At 40.7% G+C, this 17,613-nt stretch overlaps 1 protein-coding gene across 3 annotated transcripts in view; it reads right to left on the bottom strand.

Annotated features, from left to right (window-relative positions):
• VAV3 (vav guanine nucleotide exchange factor 3) overlaps positions 1-15,807 on the bottom strand; it is a 2,320,370-nt gene extending 2,304,563 nt beyond the window's left edge. For 2 of the 3 annotated variants that reach the window (XM_044086042.1, XM_044086044.1), the window contains exon 1: positions 15,285-15,807. In XM_044086042.1, the coding sequence (XP_043941977.1) occupies positions 15,285-15,491 (207 nt within the window). In that variant the 5' untranslated portion in view covers positions 15,492-15,807. The remainder of the gene's footprint in view (positions 1-15,284) is intronic. The other variant, XM_044086043.1, reaches the window with a different exon arrangement.
• Positions 15,808-17,613: the final 1,806 nt, after the last annotated feature.

The following is a 17,613-nucleotide window of genomic DNA, read 5'->3' as shown; positions in this document are numbered from 1 at the left end:
AGATTTTAATATCGACTGGAACAACTGCTCCTCACAGTCACCTACCACACATGTAAATCTATATGGATTTTCACAGATCATATCCACCCCCACTAGGATAGGAAAACTTAATCACAAAGACAGCATACTAGGCTGGATTCTAATCAATAGCCATTCCCATATGTATACTTCTGGAACCTTCCCTGATGACCTCAGCAATCACTTTCTCACCTTTATTTGCAAACATAAAACCAATAACCAGCACCAGCCCTCATATAGAACAGTAAGAAATAATAAGAACTTTAATCCTATCAGGTTTCAAGATGAACTCAAAACATGTAAATGGTCGGCTCTTAAAAATATGCCCCTTGAAGAGGCTGCTGCCTACTTCAACAATAAATTCCTCACCATCCTCAATTATCATGCTCCTGCCCGCTCAACTAGGACCAAAACTAAAATAGCACCTTGGCTCTCTACAGAGACGATCTAAAATCAAACTCAGAAATCAGGCATGGAATAAATGGCGCGCCACAAAAGCGGTTCTAGATCAAATTAAATTTCAGCAATTAAGGAACGACACAAAAATATCCACCTTACTAGACAAAAAAAATACTACTTCCAACTCCAACAGAGAAACCAAAATAATCCTAAAAAGTTCTGGGCAGGGATAAATAAACTTATGCAGCCAGGTCATACCACTACCCACCTCCTTCAGCCTCTACTGATAAATCTCCAGAGGAGGTCGCTAACACCTTCAATAGTGTCTTTACTGAGACTATCCAAACCCTAGCTAGCCAATTGCCCCTAAACTCCTCTAGCACACAGGTAACTATTCCCAAAATTCAGTCATCATTTAGCTTCCATCCAGTACCTATAGCCTTCATTTGTTCTCTAATCAAAAAGTTAAAACCCACTACTCTAGCTGCTGATCCATTCCCTGCTGAATACTTGCAAAAAGCTGCAGAAGCTATAGCATACCCCATCTCTATTCTAATAAACCGCTCTATATCAGAAGCAAAAGTCCTCTCTATCTGGAAAATATCACGGGTCATACCCTTCCATAAAGGTGGAAGCTCTACTGAGCTGTCCAATTTTAGGCCCATAGCTATCTTATCCCCACTTGCTAAAATTATGGAAAAATGCATCCAAAAACAACTTCTGTCCCATCTAATTTAGAATAATCTACAGGCCAACTCTCAGCATGGCTTTAGGCCACACCATAGTACCACCACAGCCCTACTCTCCTTCTCTAATACTATCAACCACAACAGGAACAATAGCAAATTATTCTCTGCCCTCTTCTTGGATCTATCAAAGGCTTTTGATATGGTCAACCACCATCTAACTTATCAAGACCCTGAAAACAATGTCACTGGGAGAACACTCTCTTCAATGGTTTCAATCATACCTGCATAATAGGCAACAAGCCGTCCTACGGTATAACAAACTATCTAATCTCCTGCCCAACACATTGAGTGTTCCCCAGGGTTCTATTCTGGGACCTCTTCTGTTTTCAATATTTATTAATGACCTTCACACTGTTATTCCAAAGGTAAATTGCATCCAATACGCGGACGACTCCACGTTGGTCTGCACTGCTACCTCCCAACTAGAGCTGCAGGCAATCATGCAGAGCTCCTTTAACCAAGTAGAAAACTGGTTTGCTGATGGCTGTCTTATTTTAAATCCCATAAAAACAAAGCTCCTACTCTTCTCCCCCACCCACAGGTCCCCACTGTTATCCTTTTCCATCATGTCCAGTAATGGAACCATAATCTCCCCAAACCTTCATACTAAACTCCTAGGAGTTATTATCGACAACATTCTTAAATTTAATGTGCACATCAATAAAACTGTCAAAACTATTAACAAAAAACTTGGATCCCTGTATAGGATAAAGCCTTTCCTAACCCTATCTACCAGAACTGCCAATGCCCACTCCAATCTACTCTCTACCCTAATCTATGACTCCCCTGTACTTACCAACTTAAATAAAACTGAATTTAACAAGCCCTCTAGCTGCTACAATCACATAGCCAGATTTGTCACTGGCTTGCCCTATAGAACACACCACTGTATTAACCTAAGTAATCTTGGATGGCTAGAGCTACCCAGACTGTTTCAGTATAACCAACTTATACTGGCTTATAAAGTACTCAAACAACCTGAAAAGACTCCGGCATTAAAAGATATTATCTATCCCCACCTTAATCTTAGAACACTACGCTCTTCTAAAAGACTAGTAATTCAAACTATCAAATCCAATAACTCTGCCGGAGACTCACTGTTTGCCAATTATGTTGTCAAAATTTGGAACTCTTTACTTGCTGACATTACCCTGGATACATCCGTATATCAATTCAAGAAATGTCTCAAGCAGTATTTCAAGTCTCAGTGGTTATGTCCATGCTCCAAGCCTGACTGATTGTTAGGCTTCAATTGTATACTTATACTACTTTTTGGAACCCCTTTGTTTTGTTGTTCTTTAATAAGTGTTTCCTGTATGACTTATATCTATCCACAGACTTTGTAAACTGAGTTAATGTATACTTTGTAAAGATGTTTGTGTAACTTCCTTTGGAGCTTTTCTCCCCGGGCCTCCGCTGAAAATGGACATGTATCCAGTCGGACATTCCCGGTCAACAAATGTAAAATAAATAAATAAAATAAATGCAGAAAGCAGTTAGAAGCACACCAGTGAAATAATTAATTTTATGTATAAACATAAAAGACAGAGAAATGAGTCTGTATGTGAATCTGTACAAACACACAAATGTTAAGACTGAAAACAAACACAAGGAAAGCTAACGGAAATTTAACACATGGGACGTGGCTGAAAAAGGTCAGTAAACCAGTGCACCTAGCCAGTTCACAAATTGAAATATATAAGTAAATAAATAAATAAATATGTAAGAGAAAAAGAAAATAAGATGACAATCAAAATAAATACGTGGCTGACACTAATGGTTTAAGAACCAGAAGGTTGTTTTAAACATGACAAAAACAATCATGCAACCTGACTGAAACATCAAACTGATTAGTCAATTTATGGCATTCAAATAAAAATATGAACACTTCTTAATCAAGGGGAATAACTAAATGCAACAAAGGAGATCCAGGACAAATACTGCAGACAGCGAAAAACAAGAAAGTAACAAATAGTAGTATTAAATGGGTCATGGAATCAGCAGGAAACCTAGTTCAGTTTGTCAGAAAAACAAAGGTAACAGAAAAAAATAAAGCAAAACAACTTGTGACATTATTGTGAGTACTATAATCAGCTTTCTAGAACATGTCCTGTCCTGAAGTAAACATATGCCACCCTTTTGAGATGAAGGGAATTTGTACATATCTTCTTGAATAAAAATTCTGGGTTTGACTGCATGAGAGGTGTTACATCTTCACTGTCTGACTGAAGACTTTAATACAAATAGTTTTATATAGCATTTCATCTGCAGTCATCCCTATAATTTATTCTGTGGTAAGCCTCATTTATGTTATGGAAAGTGTCTTATTTATATCCATTTCTATGCAAAACATCATTTCATAAGATTTATCACTTTCATCTACGTCTTTGAAAACTGCATGAATATCACCAGATGAAGGAAAGGCCCACGCAGTACAACAAGTAAGTGAAAGTCACAACACACAAACCATAATTCAAAAAGACCAGTGATTAAGTAAAGTATAACACAACACAGACACAAACCCATTCAGGTAAAATACTAGACATTCAAAAGTAAACTGCTGCTCAGTTACTTTAAATTCCTAACACTGCAATTTATCGCTTGAAAAAGCAAAATCTTAAAATACAAGTTGCTTCATCTTTCAGCTGTCTCTCACTAGAACACATCCATGAATGTGTGTTGTGTCTTTACTAAGTTGCAAATAAATGCATTCCAGATGACTGAAGAAAATTTTAGTTTTCAAAATTGCAGAGTCTTTTCATTAAACATGACAAGTAGCTACTAAAACAGTCCACATCTTTGTGCTGGTAGGTGATAGTTAAGCATCTTATTTGCCATTTTTTGTGTTACACACATCTGCATTGCTTACAAAACGACAATGGCAGTTATCCTAATCTCACAAGAAGAAACAAACATGTACAAATAGCCAGATTTTCTGGTGGTGGAAATATTTATTCCTACCTAAAAGTACAGATTGGCTACCATTTATATTGACCAAAATGGGTGATTGAGTTTCCTTCCAAGTTTTGTTGTTTTAGAATTATAAAAAAGAGAAATACCTGCAAAGCGTCCTACATAATGTCCTTATTAAGCATAGAACAGCAGTGTAATGCATAATGCATGAATTTAATTATAATCCTCAACTATGAACAAGTACATCCTGTTACTAGACCACTGGTTATATTTCTTTAACACAACAATGCATTATTTTGTTATCATGAAATTATACATTTACTGAATGCACTACCATAGATATGTTTGTTTTTAATGATCTTGTGTTCATTCTGGTGTAGCAGTCCACTGAAGAACACACACAGCATAAGAATGTGGCAGATATTACAAGTACCATCATCATTTGGTATGAAGCAGACAGTTTTACATCTGAGGTTTATAATGTTTGCAGTTTTTCATGTCAACTCCCCTCTCTTCTTCACAAAGGATGTTCATAGAGCCTTGTGTGCACTTGAGAAGTCCACACTCCCAATACGTGCAAGAAGAAAAAAAAACAGAACAAACAGCTCATTCATATTTCTCATCAATTTTTCTCTTGGCTCTTTTGGTGAGGTTTAACTAAAATTGCAGCAGACACAAAAATAATTCCATTCTGTAACAGTTGTAAGCATATGATAGCTGAAGTGCTCCAAAACTCAATCCTGGACTCCCACCTCCAATATTTTAATGCCTTTATGTTCTGGTTCCTAAAAATCAATTTCACGGTGCATACAGATGTCCTAGTCATATGCTATACTAATCCTTCATATTGTGTCATAAATGCAGCCTTAACCAATGATAAAAAACAGGGTATGCTTTTTAGTACCTTGGAAGCCATAAAATAGCATCCAGTACACCATTCACCTATAAATTAAAATTCCCTGAGTTCAAGATTCTAAGAGCTTGGGTAGAGCCCCCCCCCACACACACACACACACACACACAAACACACACACACATGTACATACTGACACATGTTAATTAATATTCATGCAACTAAAACTGTGCATAGAAGTTTGCCAGCATAAATGCAATGCCCATCAACATAGCTTTGTCTTCAACGAATGTGCACAAAACAACACCATTGACTCAATCCAGAAGGGACATATTACATCCCCACTAAATAAATGAATATGCTATTCACAGGCACAGTAACATTCTAACTGTTAACAGTTAACTTACTGTCCATCACTAGGATGGGCACTACAAATAATAACCTGTTCCACAATTGTCTGATATTCTAGTGCATTCACAACTTCCCCTAATACTCCTCTATTGCAATCAGAAAGTTGAATAAAAGCTTTTCGATCTTGGGGACCAAAACTATGGACTGCTGTACCGGCTGAACTAAAAACAACCACAGTAAACAGATCTGGTAACCTCAAACAAAAATGGGTGTTAAGTGCAGAAAAACAGCAAGTAACCAATCCAACTGCTTGTAGATCAGACCAGCTACAGGATCCCACCTTGTATTATACAGCTGAAAGCACTTAACCCACCTGTTTTGACATGTTTGTCTGTTCAACAATTAAATTAGCTACTTTTACTAATATAATTCTTGGTAGATTTATTTTTACAGCATATTTTATTGACTGCTGTCAGTGGGCCCTCTCAGTCGGTCCGATCTATGTGCAGTTGGATTGGTAGATCTAGTAACCTCCTTAAACAAATCAAACACCTCCATAACAGTCTCACTGACACAAAGTGCAAATCCAATGGTGGCATTACCTATACTGGTATCAGCTACAAGCATCTCTTGCATTCAGAAATTCTCCACATGCTAATGCAGCCATAACAGCCTCTCTGAGTAACGTTTCCTGCATTTCACTGTTTGTTGTGTGACCCACCTTTATTCATGTGGTGCAGCTTCCCTGTTAATGACCAAAGACACTTTACAGATACATCAACTAACTTTTGAACATATCTTATCTCTCATGGCTTTTCTAGACACATTAGGTCTGTCCTCATCTCACTTCTCAACCACAGCTGCTTAAAATACTGGGTATAGATTAGCATGTAGAAAATGCCGCGGTGGTGCAGTGGTAGCGTTGTTGCCTCACAGCAAGAGGTTCTCCCGTTCAATTCTCGGCTGGAGTGCGGGGAGTCCTTCTGTGTGGAGTCTGCATGTCCTCCCCGCAGTTGGGTGGCATTCGAAAGACATGCGTAAATGGGTGTGCCTTCATTGAAGGTTGGACGTCGAGCTGGCACCTCGGAGTTCGTGAAAATCTACTGCCAATCATTAGCAGACCAGAGTTCCTCTGTGGCGACCCCTAACCGGGAAAAGCCGAAAGATAAACAACAACAACATAGATTAACATGTATCAATAGTACTCTACGGGTTCTTAAGGGCTTTTCTTGAAAATTTGTGCTGACTGCATTGTTTTATGCCAATTATACATTTTTTCTACTGTATGCATTATCTACGGTAAAGTGAAATGTCAACTGCTTTCTTAGGAATCACGTGAAATGCAAGACTATTATGCAGGAGGCTATGCCTCACCAACAGCCACCCTTAGGCTCTACCAAGCTTTTCAAGGAGGCTAAGGTCTGTAAGTCCTGCAGTGTACTTCAAGGTACCTATCCAATTACCTAACCTATGTTTGAAGGCAGAATGGCGATCACATGGATGAACATGCATCTATCCTAGGGGATGCACTGGATGTTGACTTTAGCTCTCCATTTAGTTTTTATTTATTCCCTGAGAGAGTTTTACAGCTCTTGTTCTAGTGCTGGTTGTACTATCTAACATCTTAAGAAAAAAGATGTTTTGGATAATGGGATCCCTAAAGCCAAAGAAAGCAAAAATAATCCCCGATCAACAGTCTATGTGACACTGAGTACAGGGAGAGTGACTCCAGCCTTTCCTGACAGACAGGATTTTTGAAGCCTTAGTTTTTTTTTTTTTTGGACCTTCTGCAGTGTTTCAAATTTTCGATCTCTAATATGACATGCTAAAGGATGCATTATAACTCTACAATGGGTCTAATCTAATTAAGGCAGAGTGCAACAGAAGAATGACATTCTTGATTTTAGAAGAGAAGTCTTTATTGATTAATTGTGAAATTCCTGACTATGGTTACTACATGGTGAACAAAAGATACTGTGCCATCTACCCAGATGCCAGGTCCCTGAAGACAGACTCATTTCAGAGTAGGGTGTCATTTATGTAGGTGGTAGCAATTTGCTGTTTTACAAAGCAGATGACACTGCATTTCTACGCATTAAGTTTAATCCTTTACTCGGTACACCATGTGTTGATGCTTGAAGAGAATTTGCATCATTCTCCGGTTCGATCCTCAGCTGGCATGCCTTCTGTGCAGAGTCTACATGTCCTCCCTGTGGTGGCATGGGTTTCCTCCAGGTGCTCAAGTTTCCTCCCACATCCCAAAGACATGCTGTAAGTGGATTGGACACTCTAAATTGGCCTTAGGTGTGAGTGTGTGTGTGTGTGTGTGTGTGTGTGTGTGTGTGTGTGTGTGTGTGTGTGTGTGTGTTTGCCTTCTGTGGAAGGTTGGGCACCGGGCTGGCAACTCAACACCGTAAAACCCCACTGCCAATCATGAGCGGACAGGTGATCCGTTGTGGCAACCCCTAACCGGGAAAAGCCGAAAGAAGAAGAGATTGATTTGACAACTACACTCAACTTGCAATCATCAGCAGACTTAGTCAGCCAAGGATCCTTGTTCTAAGTGTTGAGATCAGAGAAATAAATGCCAAAAAAGGGGGATTCCAATGTAGACCCCTTGGGAATGCTACTTTTCCTTAACTGAGGAGGCATCACTGACTCCAAAAACATGTGCTCTAGCCTTGTGCCAGTTTGCAGTCCATCTCACTACATAGGGATATATGTGTAAGGCTATTAGCTTGTTTACAATCCCATTATATGGCATGGAATTAAATGCTTTTGCAAGATCCATGCAGGCAGTGGGAGCAGTGTTACCATTGTCTGTGCCTTAAGAAATCCAAATTCTTACAGGTTGAGCCCGATTAAATTCTTAATGTCCAGGTTTATGAGGTCAGTGATGATACAGTCATCAGCTTTGCACACAAGAGTAGCATAGTTGCTAGGCTGACTGGTGGTGCCATCCTAATGTAGGAACATCACCATCACAGTGTGACATTCTTAAGATGCATAGCCTGTGGCAAAGCTTAGGCTGAACAACTTAAGGAGAGAATCAGCAGCAGCCTGACTGACTTTATAAGATAACTCTGAATCTTTTTGGGACTCATTAAACAAGTATCTTTTTTGGTTTTGGAGAACACTTCAAGAATATGGTCCTTGGGGACAGTAGGTTTGGTAAGTTGGGGTAGGGATGATAGTTTCAGGGGAGAAATTGGCAGAGAAACTTGACTTCTAATATTTTGGCAATGTTGTTAGAATATGAATAGAAGGTGCCATTATAGATAAACTCTGAGTACTAATGTGAATTATTCCTTAGGTTCATAGGTTCATAGGTTGGTACTAGGCTATCAGCCCTAGGGCCTATACAAGCCTAGCTATAACAATTCCCTGGCTATTTCTTCCCACAGTATTTACTTCCCTGGACCCCTGTCTAGCAGAGCGACTGACATGATCCCCGGGGTGAATTTCCTACCTCCCATCTAATCATCAAGGTTACTTTTGAAGAGGGCCAAACAGGCACTCTGCTTGACATGTATGGGCAGTCTATTCCAAAGTCTGGGGAGTCTCTGGGTCAGGAACCTATCCCTCCAGCATGTTTTGTTCATTGTGATGACAAGGTTTAGATCCCTGGAGTGTGTGTCTCTGAGGGATTGGGATTTATTTAAGTGTAGCATGTCAAGTACCTCTGGGTTTGACATGGCCTTTCATGTTAAGCAGAGATTGCCTCTGAGCAGACGATATGCGACAGAGTACAGGTGGAGTATTTTTAGATGGTCAGCATAGGGCATCTGCTTTAGGCCTGTGATTCTTTTAGTGAGGTATTTCTGTGGCCTTTCCAGTTGTTGAAGATGTCTTGAGAGGTACATACCAAACGGGGAATTGTATTCTATAATGGTCTAATGAGGGAATAGTACAGTGGGACAATGACCTCCTTTTTTCTGGATGAAAAGCCCTTAGTGATGAGGTGTGCCACATAGAAGGATTTCCTGACTGTTGTGGCAATGTGGTTATTGAAGGTGAGACCACTGTCCACCTGTGTCCCTAAGTCTCTTATCACACTTTTGGTGTTTAGTGTACTGCCATCTATGTGGTAATTCACGGGTACATGTTTTTTCCCAAAGGGGATAACTATACATTTCTTGGCATTGAGCTTGAGCCCATGGCTCTGGCACCAAGCATCTGTTTCTGTAAGGCCCTTTTGTAGGATATCCACATCATTTGGGGAGTCAATAATGGCTCCGAGTTTGCAGTCATCTGTGAACTTTGTTAGCCAAAGTCCCTTAGTGTTGGTCTGTACTTCAGAGAAGTAGATGCCAAACAAGAGCAGTTTTCTAATGTAGCTGAAAAATTACTTATAATTATCCTTTGCCTCAAAAACAAGCCTACTTTCATGGGGGACTTTTCTTGTCTTAATAAATGCCTCCAGATTCCTAGAAAGGCATTTTATATTCTCATTGTAATGAGAAGCTCTGGCATTACATAGTAATCTAAGACTTTGGTTCTGGCCTTACAAAGTAATCTAAACAGTCTCTCCCTTCTATTGTAAGGTTTATTTATATCGAATAACCACCAAGGATGTTGTTATTGAATTTGCATCTTTATTTGGTATTGGTGGAGACAGCCCTATCAATACCTTTATGTAAATTAGTATAAATATCCTTGGCATTAGTGGCTGCATATCCTGGTTCTATTTTGGGGGGGACTAGCATGGAATAATTTTGTGATTTTTTTCCATATAATTGTAAAAAGTTAGCTTTTTTTGAAGACTTATAGAGGGTGGTATTGGTAATCATTGGAGAGGATGTTCTGAGGGTAAAGATAACCAGTTGACAGTCAGACTTAACAATAAAGGGATTGACTATGGGGAGGGAACACGTACGAGCTGAGTTTGTGAGAATTTGGTCTAAAATATTTCTGCCCCTGGTAGAGTTATAGACAATTTTATGCAAGGAATTTGTGTACACCCAGTTTAAGAAAAAGACTGTGCATAACTGAAGTATAGAGGTATAGAAGTGGATTTTTCCATCCATGTTTTGACACTGTAAACTGCTTTTTTGAACTAAATGTTGCAGTATTTCTTGAATCTGTAAATATGTATATTTTTTTAGCTTATCATTTTATCTATAAATACATTTTGTTTATTTCTTGTGTTATACTATTCACCCGGGCTGTCCTTACATATGGTCCATTGAGATCAGTGCACTAACCCTGTACACAAACATGTTCATAGGTTTGTAGGTGTGTACTAGGCTAATGAACCTTGAGTCTTTACAAGCCTAGCCCATAGAAGTGCTCTGGCATCGTGCCGCCCACCGTTAGTTCCCAGTGCCTCTATCACGGTACACCCACTGCAGTGATTCCCGGGGTGAACTTTCTATTTCCCTTCCACTCATCAAGATTTCTCTTGAAGACGGCCAGTGAGGTGCTCTGCTTGACATGCATGGGAAGTCTGTTCCAGAGCATGGGCAGTCTCTGGGTTATGAACCTGTCCCCCCAGCATGGTCTGTTGATTGTGGTAATGAGATTGATGTCTCTGGAGTATGTGGTGCAGAGGGATTTGGATTTCTTTAGATGTAGGATTTCTAACAGAGCTAAGTCAGACATAGCTTTGTAAGTCAAGCAGAGATCGCCTCTTAGTAGATTATATGGGACAGTGATTAGTTGGAGTTTATTGAGTCTGTCTGTGTAGGATGTGCTTAAGGCCTAGGATCCTCTTTGTGAGGTACTTTTGTGGCTTTCCAGCTGTTGCATGTGTCTAGTGAGGTACATGCCAAATAGGGCATTATACTCAATGACTGGCCTAATGAGGGAAGAGTAGAGAGAGATGATGACCTCTTTCTTCCTGGATGCAAAACCCTTCGTAATGAGATGTACCACACAGAAGGACTTTCTGTCAACAGTGGCAATGTGGTGGTCGAAGGAGAGGTTGCTGTCAAACTGTGTCCCCAGATCTCTTATAAAGCCTTCAGTGTTCAGTGGGCTCCCATGGATGTGGTAATTAGTGGGAACTGCATTTTTCCCAAAGGGGATGACGATGCATTTTTTGGCATTAAGCTTAAGGCCATGGTTTCGACACCAATCACTGGTCTCAGTCAGGCCTTTCTGTAGGATGTCTAAATCATTTGGGGAGTTAGTAATGGCTCCCAGCTTGCAGTCATCTGTGAACTTGTTCAGCCAGAGTCCCTCTGTGTTGGCCTGGACTTCTGAGAAGTAGATGCCAAACAGGACAGGACGCAGGACCGATCCCTGTGGGACTCCACTTGTGACTGGTAGGCAATCTGACTTGCAGTCCATTACTTTCACATTGTGGGTTCTATCTGTGAGCCAATTTGCAACCCACCTAGTGATACAGGGGTTGATGCCTAGTTTGATGAGTTTATTAATAGTTCCTGAGTGGGAAATGGTATCATAGGCCTTGGCCAGATCAAGGTAAGCTGTATGAACTGCCTTGCCCTCATCCACAGCTCTGGTGACTGACAAAGAAGTCAACCAGGTTGAGCAGGCATGATCTACCTTTCACAAAATCAAATTGCGTGAGATCTACAGTTTGGAGATTCCATGTATGCTTGTTAATGAGGTCATGATGATGCACTCCATAGCCTTACATATCAGAATTTACAGGCTAATGGGGCAATAATTCCCAAGGTCTATAGTCGCTCCCCCTTTATGGAGAGGGATGACCATAGCAGTGCACCATTCAGTAGGGACAAAGACTGAGGTGAGGCTATGATTGAACAGGGCACACAGATGTGGTGCCAGTTCACTTTGTAGTTCAGGGCACACAGATGTGGTGCCAGTTCACTTTGTAGTTCATGTAGAACACATCCAGGGATATTGTCAGGTCCCATGGAAGCTGTATTTTTTGCCTTGGACAATGCTGCTTTAACCGGTGCTGCAGTAATGCTGGGTGCCTGACATTCCTTCGGTATTGTGATTGGTCCTTTAGGGGGGAGAGAGGGGTAAAGTTGGCACTGAATCTGTCAGCATGTCGGCAATATCTGTTGGCTCAGTATAGGAGGTACCATTGTGTAGTAACTCAAAGCAAACCTGTGTATTGCCATGGAGATTCTTGATATAACTATAGTAGGCTTTGTGGTTGTTTTTAGAATCTGCTACAATTCTGCCTTCATAGCTGGCTTTAGAGGTTTTGATGAGGGATCTCAACTTTTTGTTGAGGCTAATAAGGGAGTTTTTCCAGTCTTGGGACTTCACCTTTTTCTGCAACAGTTTCTTGCTTCTGTTGTAGAGTTTATTAATGGCAGGGGACCACCAGATTGGCTTGCTCTTTTTGGAGGACAGTGTCTTGGTTCTGTTGGGTACGGCTAGCTCTATGCATTTATGTAAGTATTTGTACAGTGCATTGGTGTATGATTTGGCAGTCATGAATCTATTTTCCGTTGACATGGGTGCCGTGAAGTTAGCCACCTCTGCTTTTAGTAGCCCAAAGTCAGCTTTGGAGAAGTTTTTCATGGTGGTTACCTTTTGCGAGGGTGTGTGTGTGTGTGTGTGTGTGTGAGATGTGGATTTCCATTGTGATTAGTTTGTGGTCAGATCTAACCAGGAAGGAATTGACTATTGGTGTACCGCAACAGATGCCCATGTTAGTAATAACTAGGTCAAGGATGTTGCTTCCTCTAGTGGGGGTAAGAATGAGCTGGTCCAGGGCATTGGAATTCATGAATTCCAATGCCCTGGACCAACTCATTTTTACCCCCACTACAGGAAGAATGAGCTGGTCCAGGGCATTGGAATTCATGAATTCCAGGAAGCGTTGGGGCCAGTGTACTGGTGCATGAGTAGTTTTCCCAGTTGATGGAGGGGTAGTTGAAGTCACCTACTATGAGAGTGTTGGGTTGGACCCTAATAGTTTCCAGAGTGCTTAGGACCCTAATAGTTTCCAGGGTGTAAATAAATAATTTTCTCCAGTCTGAAGTCACTGAGTATTAATGATCCCTCTCTAATACGGATGTTTTCTAGGAATGCTAGGAATTTATCATGGTCATGTGAGGCCATGGAAGATGACCTCTAACAAGCTATACACTGAAGCTCTGATTTACTTTGTATAATCTAGGGGTCAGTGAGTTTGTTTGGCAGGTGACTAGGTACAACTTTGGAAAGGATGAAACCCTAGATTAAAACTGAGACATTATCTTTGTTTACAGCGGGCTTGAAGGCATGCTAGGCAAAGCACCCAGGCAAAGAGGAGGTGCTCTCATTGCAACTGAAGCATGTCTCATTCATTATACAAAAAGGGATTCATTCCAGTTGCAGAAGTGCCCTAGGCAGCTTGTTAATAAAAGCCCTGGCATTGAGAAGAGCCTTCCTAATGCTGCCCAGTTTATAATTTCATTTGTTGGATAGGACCCAATGTTTATTAGATGAACACAGCCTAAAAAGGCACAAAGGGGGTAGCAAAGGTGGTGATTAGTATGTGAAAGTCCCTTAATGAGAGTGGTAGACCATCCTTGGCAAATCAAGTGGGATTATCGATCACAATCATCTCGTCCCCAAAAGACACCCCCTGTGGTGATATCGGCTACTTAGCCAGTTTTTGAAACCAATTATCTTTTACTTGAATCTAAGTATCATTTTAAGGTCGGAGAGGATACCACTCACGGCCAGTGTCTTATCCTTGTCTGAAGCATGTATAGCAAGTTCCAGCGAGTCCTTCTGCATGTCTTTCATGGATTTTCATGTCGAATCATTTACTCCAGCATGGACTATGATAAAATTATTGTTATACTTTTTACAGGACAGTGGATTACGGGGTTCTTGAAAGATCAGCGCTGCTGGTTCACAAGAGATAGCTAGCTGTAACCCTGTCCTTGTTCAGCCTGCTAAATATGAAATCAGTGTGCCTAACAATGGAGTCATCAATTACTAAGATGTTTCCAGAAGTTGATTTATTCCTATCAGAGGATTTATTTGGGGAGTTTCTTTCATCTTCCTCTTACGAGTTCTAGAAGACTTACATTGTGATTTCTTAACAGCATCAGTATATGACTGTTTTACACTAATAGACTTAGGATGTTACATTTGTATAAGTGGTACATCACAATTTGATGTCCATATACTTAAATCTGTCTATCCCTGGACTGAACAGGAGAAATGCCCGGGACAATCGGTGTTCTACCGTAGTAAACAAATAAATCAATGTGTGTGTGTGTGTGTGTGTGTGTAACTGTTATATAACAAATTAGGGGCTAAAATGTACTCCAGAATCCCAGTCCAAATCACCAAGATGTCAAATAAATAAATAAATAAATCAGGATATATTATCATTTAACAGGAAAGTGGCTCTAAGGCAGATCTGTTTCTTCAAAATCTTGCTTGACAGTGAGTTTTAACTTCTAGAAGTTTTAAGCCTTCTAAAGGTGAACAAACAATGCCTGAGCTCTAACTTTGGGCAATACAACCAAAACCGATATACATATATGACCTGTCAAATGTGTGAGTGTGGTTTGTGAAGCCTAAGCAAAGAATTACCTGAACTGTAATCAGTCTGGTAAAAATAAAGAAAAAGCCATGCAAACGTGCAAAACAAACTTAACTGTCTCCAGAGACCTGCACATTTAGACCTTCAGAGGGCAGCAGTTTTATAAAATAACGGAACTAGTGAGCGAATTTTTAAACTTCCTTTATCAGTGCACTTTGTGTATAGTTCATATACCATGCGCCTTTATTATACGAACATAGCAGCCTCTGTAAAACAACTTTCCTGAAATGTGTTTCTTACAAGTACACCAAGAAAAAGGGACTGTTCCGGGAACTGCAACGTTCACATTGCATGTCAGGTTTTAGTGAACTGATGCTTTTACTGCTGAATAATGGCACCACTTTGCACCATAACAATGAGCCAATGGAAAGAAGCAAAAACCGGGCCGTAAAGGCAATATGCCAAACATATATATTTCTTATGAAAAAATAAAGAGCTATCACCCTGGCTGTATGGTCCTGAGTATATAAACTAAAAGTTCAGGCACTGAGCTTTTTGGAAACCTTACCTGTGACATTTGCGGCCTCAGGTTAATTTCCTTCAAATTAAGTGAGTGCGGTTTCAGATTGTTGAGAAGCTGGCACAGAAGAACCCCATCCCTTAGAGTCTGTGCCAGGTCGAATACTTGTGCGGTGTCCCACGTTACCCGATGATTGGGAGGCAACACCTTGCAGTTTATTAGCCAAAGAGCGCATTGCTTCCAGGGCTCCATCATAGGACCAAAATTATCCTCTCCTCTGCCACGATCATCAAATAACCGGAACGGCTCAGGGTGCTCAAAGTGCTACTGCAGCAAGTAAATGCGGAGGGAGACGGCAGCGAAAGTGCTAACAATGGACAACACAGAAAGAAGGTTGGGATATGAAAAAGAGGAAATGCAATGTCACTTCCCCAGCACAACTGCGCACAGCGAGAGCGACAAACAGAAATTTACATCCACAGCTCAGCCTGCTCGAGCAACCGGAGAAGCTTTCTATCACTTCAACCTTGCGTCGACGGCCGCGCGCCACCACGCGCTCCCGATGTCTGTATTGCTAAGCTCTAACTGCAGCTCTGTATGTCTGGCCGTCTGCAGCCCGGGACACCACGCCTCCTGCTGCGAGCGAGCTGGCGCGCCCCACAATTGTGGAACAGGACAGGTAGAATAACACACGCTCATATGGACAGCAGGTCTTAGTTCTGTGTCCCGCCGCTATACCCATAAAAATGAAGCTGATCAATTTTAGTAAAATACATTTGAATTTTGAAACGATCAGTAAGCGGCGGTTTAGGAAGCCGTTGTTATAGATGTACATCGTGTACATATTTTTATTATATTATGAATGAGAACATTTGGATGTTCAGTTACGCTGAAAATATATATTAGCGGAATAGAAACAGATGACCAGGCAGAACTGTAATTTCTGCAATCATAACGGAAACTGTGATGTGAAACCTACGATGGGGATGTCAGTCAAATTTTGTAATGAATGATCATTTGACGGGCGTTTGCCACCTTCACTAGCAGCACCAAACAATCGTTGTGGATCATTGTCCCAGCTCTCCAAGGATCCATACCCCCAACTCCATATCCTCTTCTCGGTATCGAACTCGCCGATAACGCCTGTCAAAAGGAAATCACTGCCAATCTGGCACAGTTTCTCTTCAGTGATTCCTTCCTCTTAGGAGACAGGCTCACACTTTGTGACTTTATTCTACAGAGAATTTGGTGTGTATCTTCTATATATGTGTGTCCATATATATATAAGTTCAGGAAGGGTGCAAAAAAAAAAAAAACAGGAACGTTTCAGTTCCATTAGATCCCGAGCAGTTAACCCCGGCGAGTTGAGTTCTTGGGAGTTAAACGTCGGGGATGAGAAGCTGCAGCTGCTTGTGTCCCTTGCGGGAACTTGGCTATGCACTGTCTGAGCTATCAATAGCAGTGGAAGTGTACTGTGTGGGCTGTGGTCCTAGCATCACATTTTTCATTGAGAAATGAGACAGAGATGAGGCATTTAATGAACAGTTCATAGCAGGTATTTCTGAGCCATATGAATCAGAGCTCATCCCAGGGACTTGAGATGGTTCCTTTGTATTCCAAGAGTTTGTCAGCTCTGCTCTGGGTGTGTTCCCATGTAATATAACTATCGTGGGTGTCGATCCATTTGTGGGGAAGGGCAGCCAAATCAGATGAGTCTTAATCTTTATAATCACAATGTTTGCATTATGCATTTGTTTTTTCTTGGACAGGAGCAACATACTCACTTGCTCAGTTGTTGTGACACCTAACACACGCGCACATGTTGTTCCCATTTCACAAAGTAAGAAACGCAGATTATTTAAAAAGTTCTAATAGACCAGCTTGGCGCGCATCTAGTATGAATGGCCAGTCCTCGAGAAATATGTGGATTTATGTAAAATTGTTGAGGACTGCAATCTCTGAATTGCATACTTCTCAACCTCATAGCACAACAAAATCTGGACAAAGACTACAGAAAATGGGGACAATTGGCCAAAAAATAAGGACAGACTTTAAATATTCCTATTATAAACTTAGAAGGTTGCTAGAATAACATAATTTGTGTTCTGAAACTCAAATGTATCTCATTATTTAGTGGCTTCAGTCTTCAGCGTTTTGCCATAAAACGCAGATTTTGTGCGGAACAGACGAAAGTATAAGTAAAAAAATCTGGACATTCTAAGAAAATGTGGACAGTTGAGAGGTAGGTGGTAGACATTTAAGCATCATACTTCATATCCTTCAGAATATGCATGTTAAGGCAAACATTGTATTCTAACAAAGTTGTAAGTACATGCCAACAATTTTTAAAATCTGTCGCTAATTTGGGAGATGATTT

This window comes from Protopterus annectens, chromosome 10.part0 (genome assembly GCF_019279795.1).
Source record: "Protopterus annectens isolate FY-2018-M chromosome 10.part0, PAN1.0, whole genome shotgun sequence".
NCBI classification, from domain to species: domain Eukaryota; kingdom Metazoa; phylum Chordata; order Ceratodontiformes; family Protopteridae; genus Protopterus; species Protopterus annectens.
Note: the sequence above shows the minus strand (reverse complement) of the source record. Positions and strands in the feature narration are given on the sequence as shown.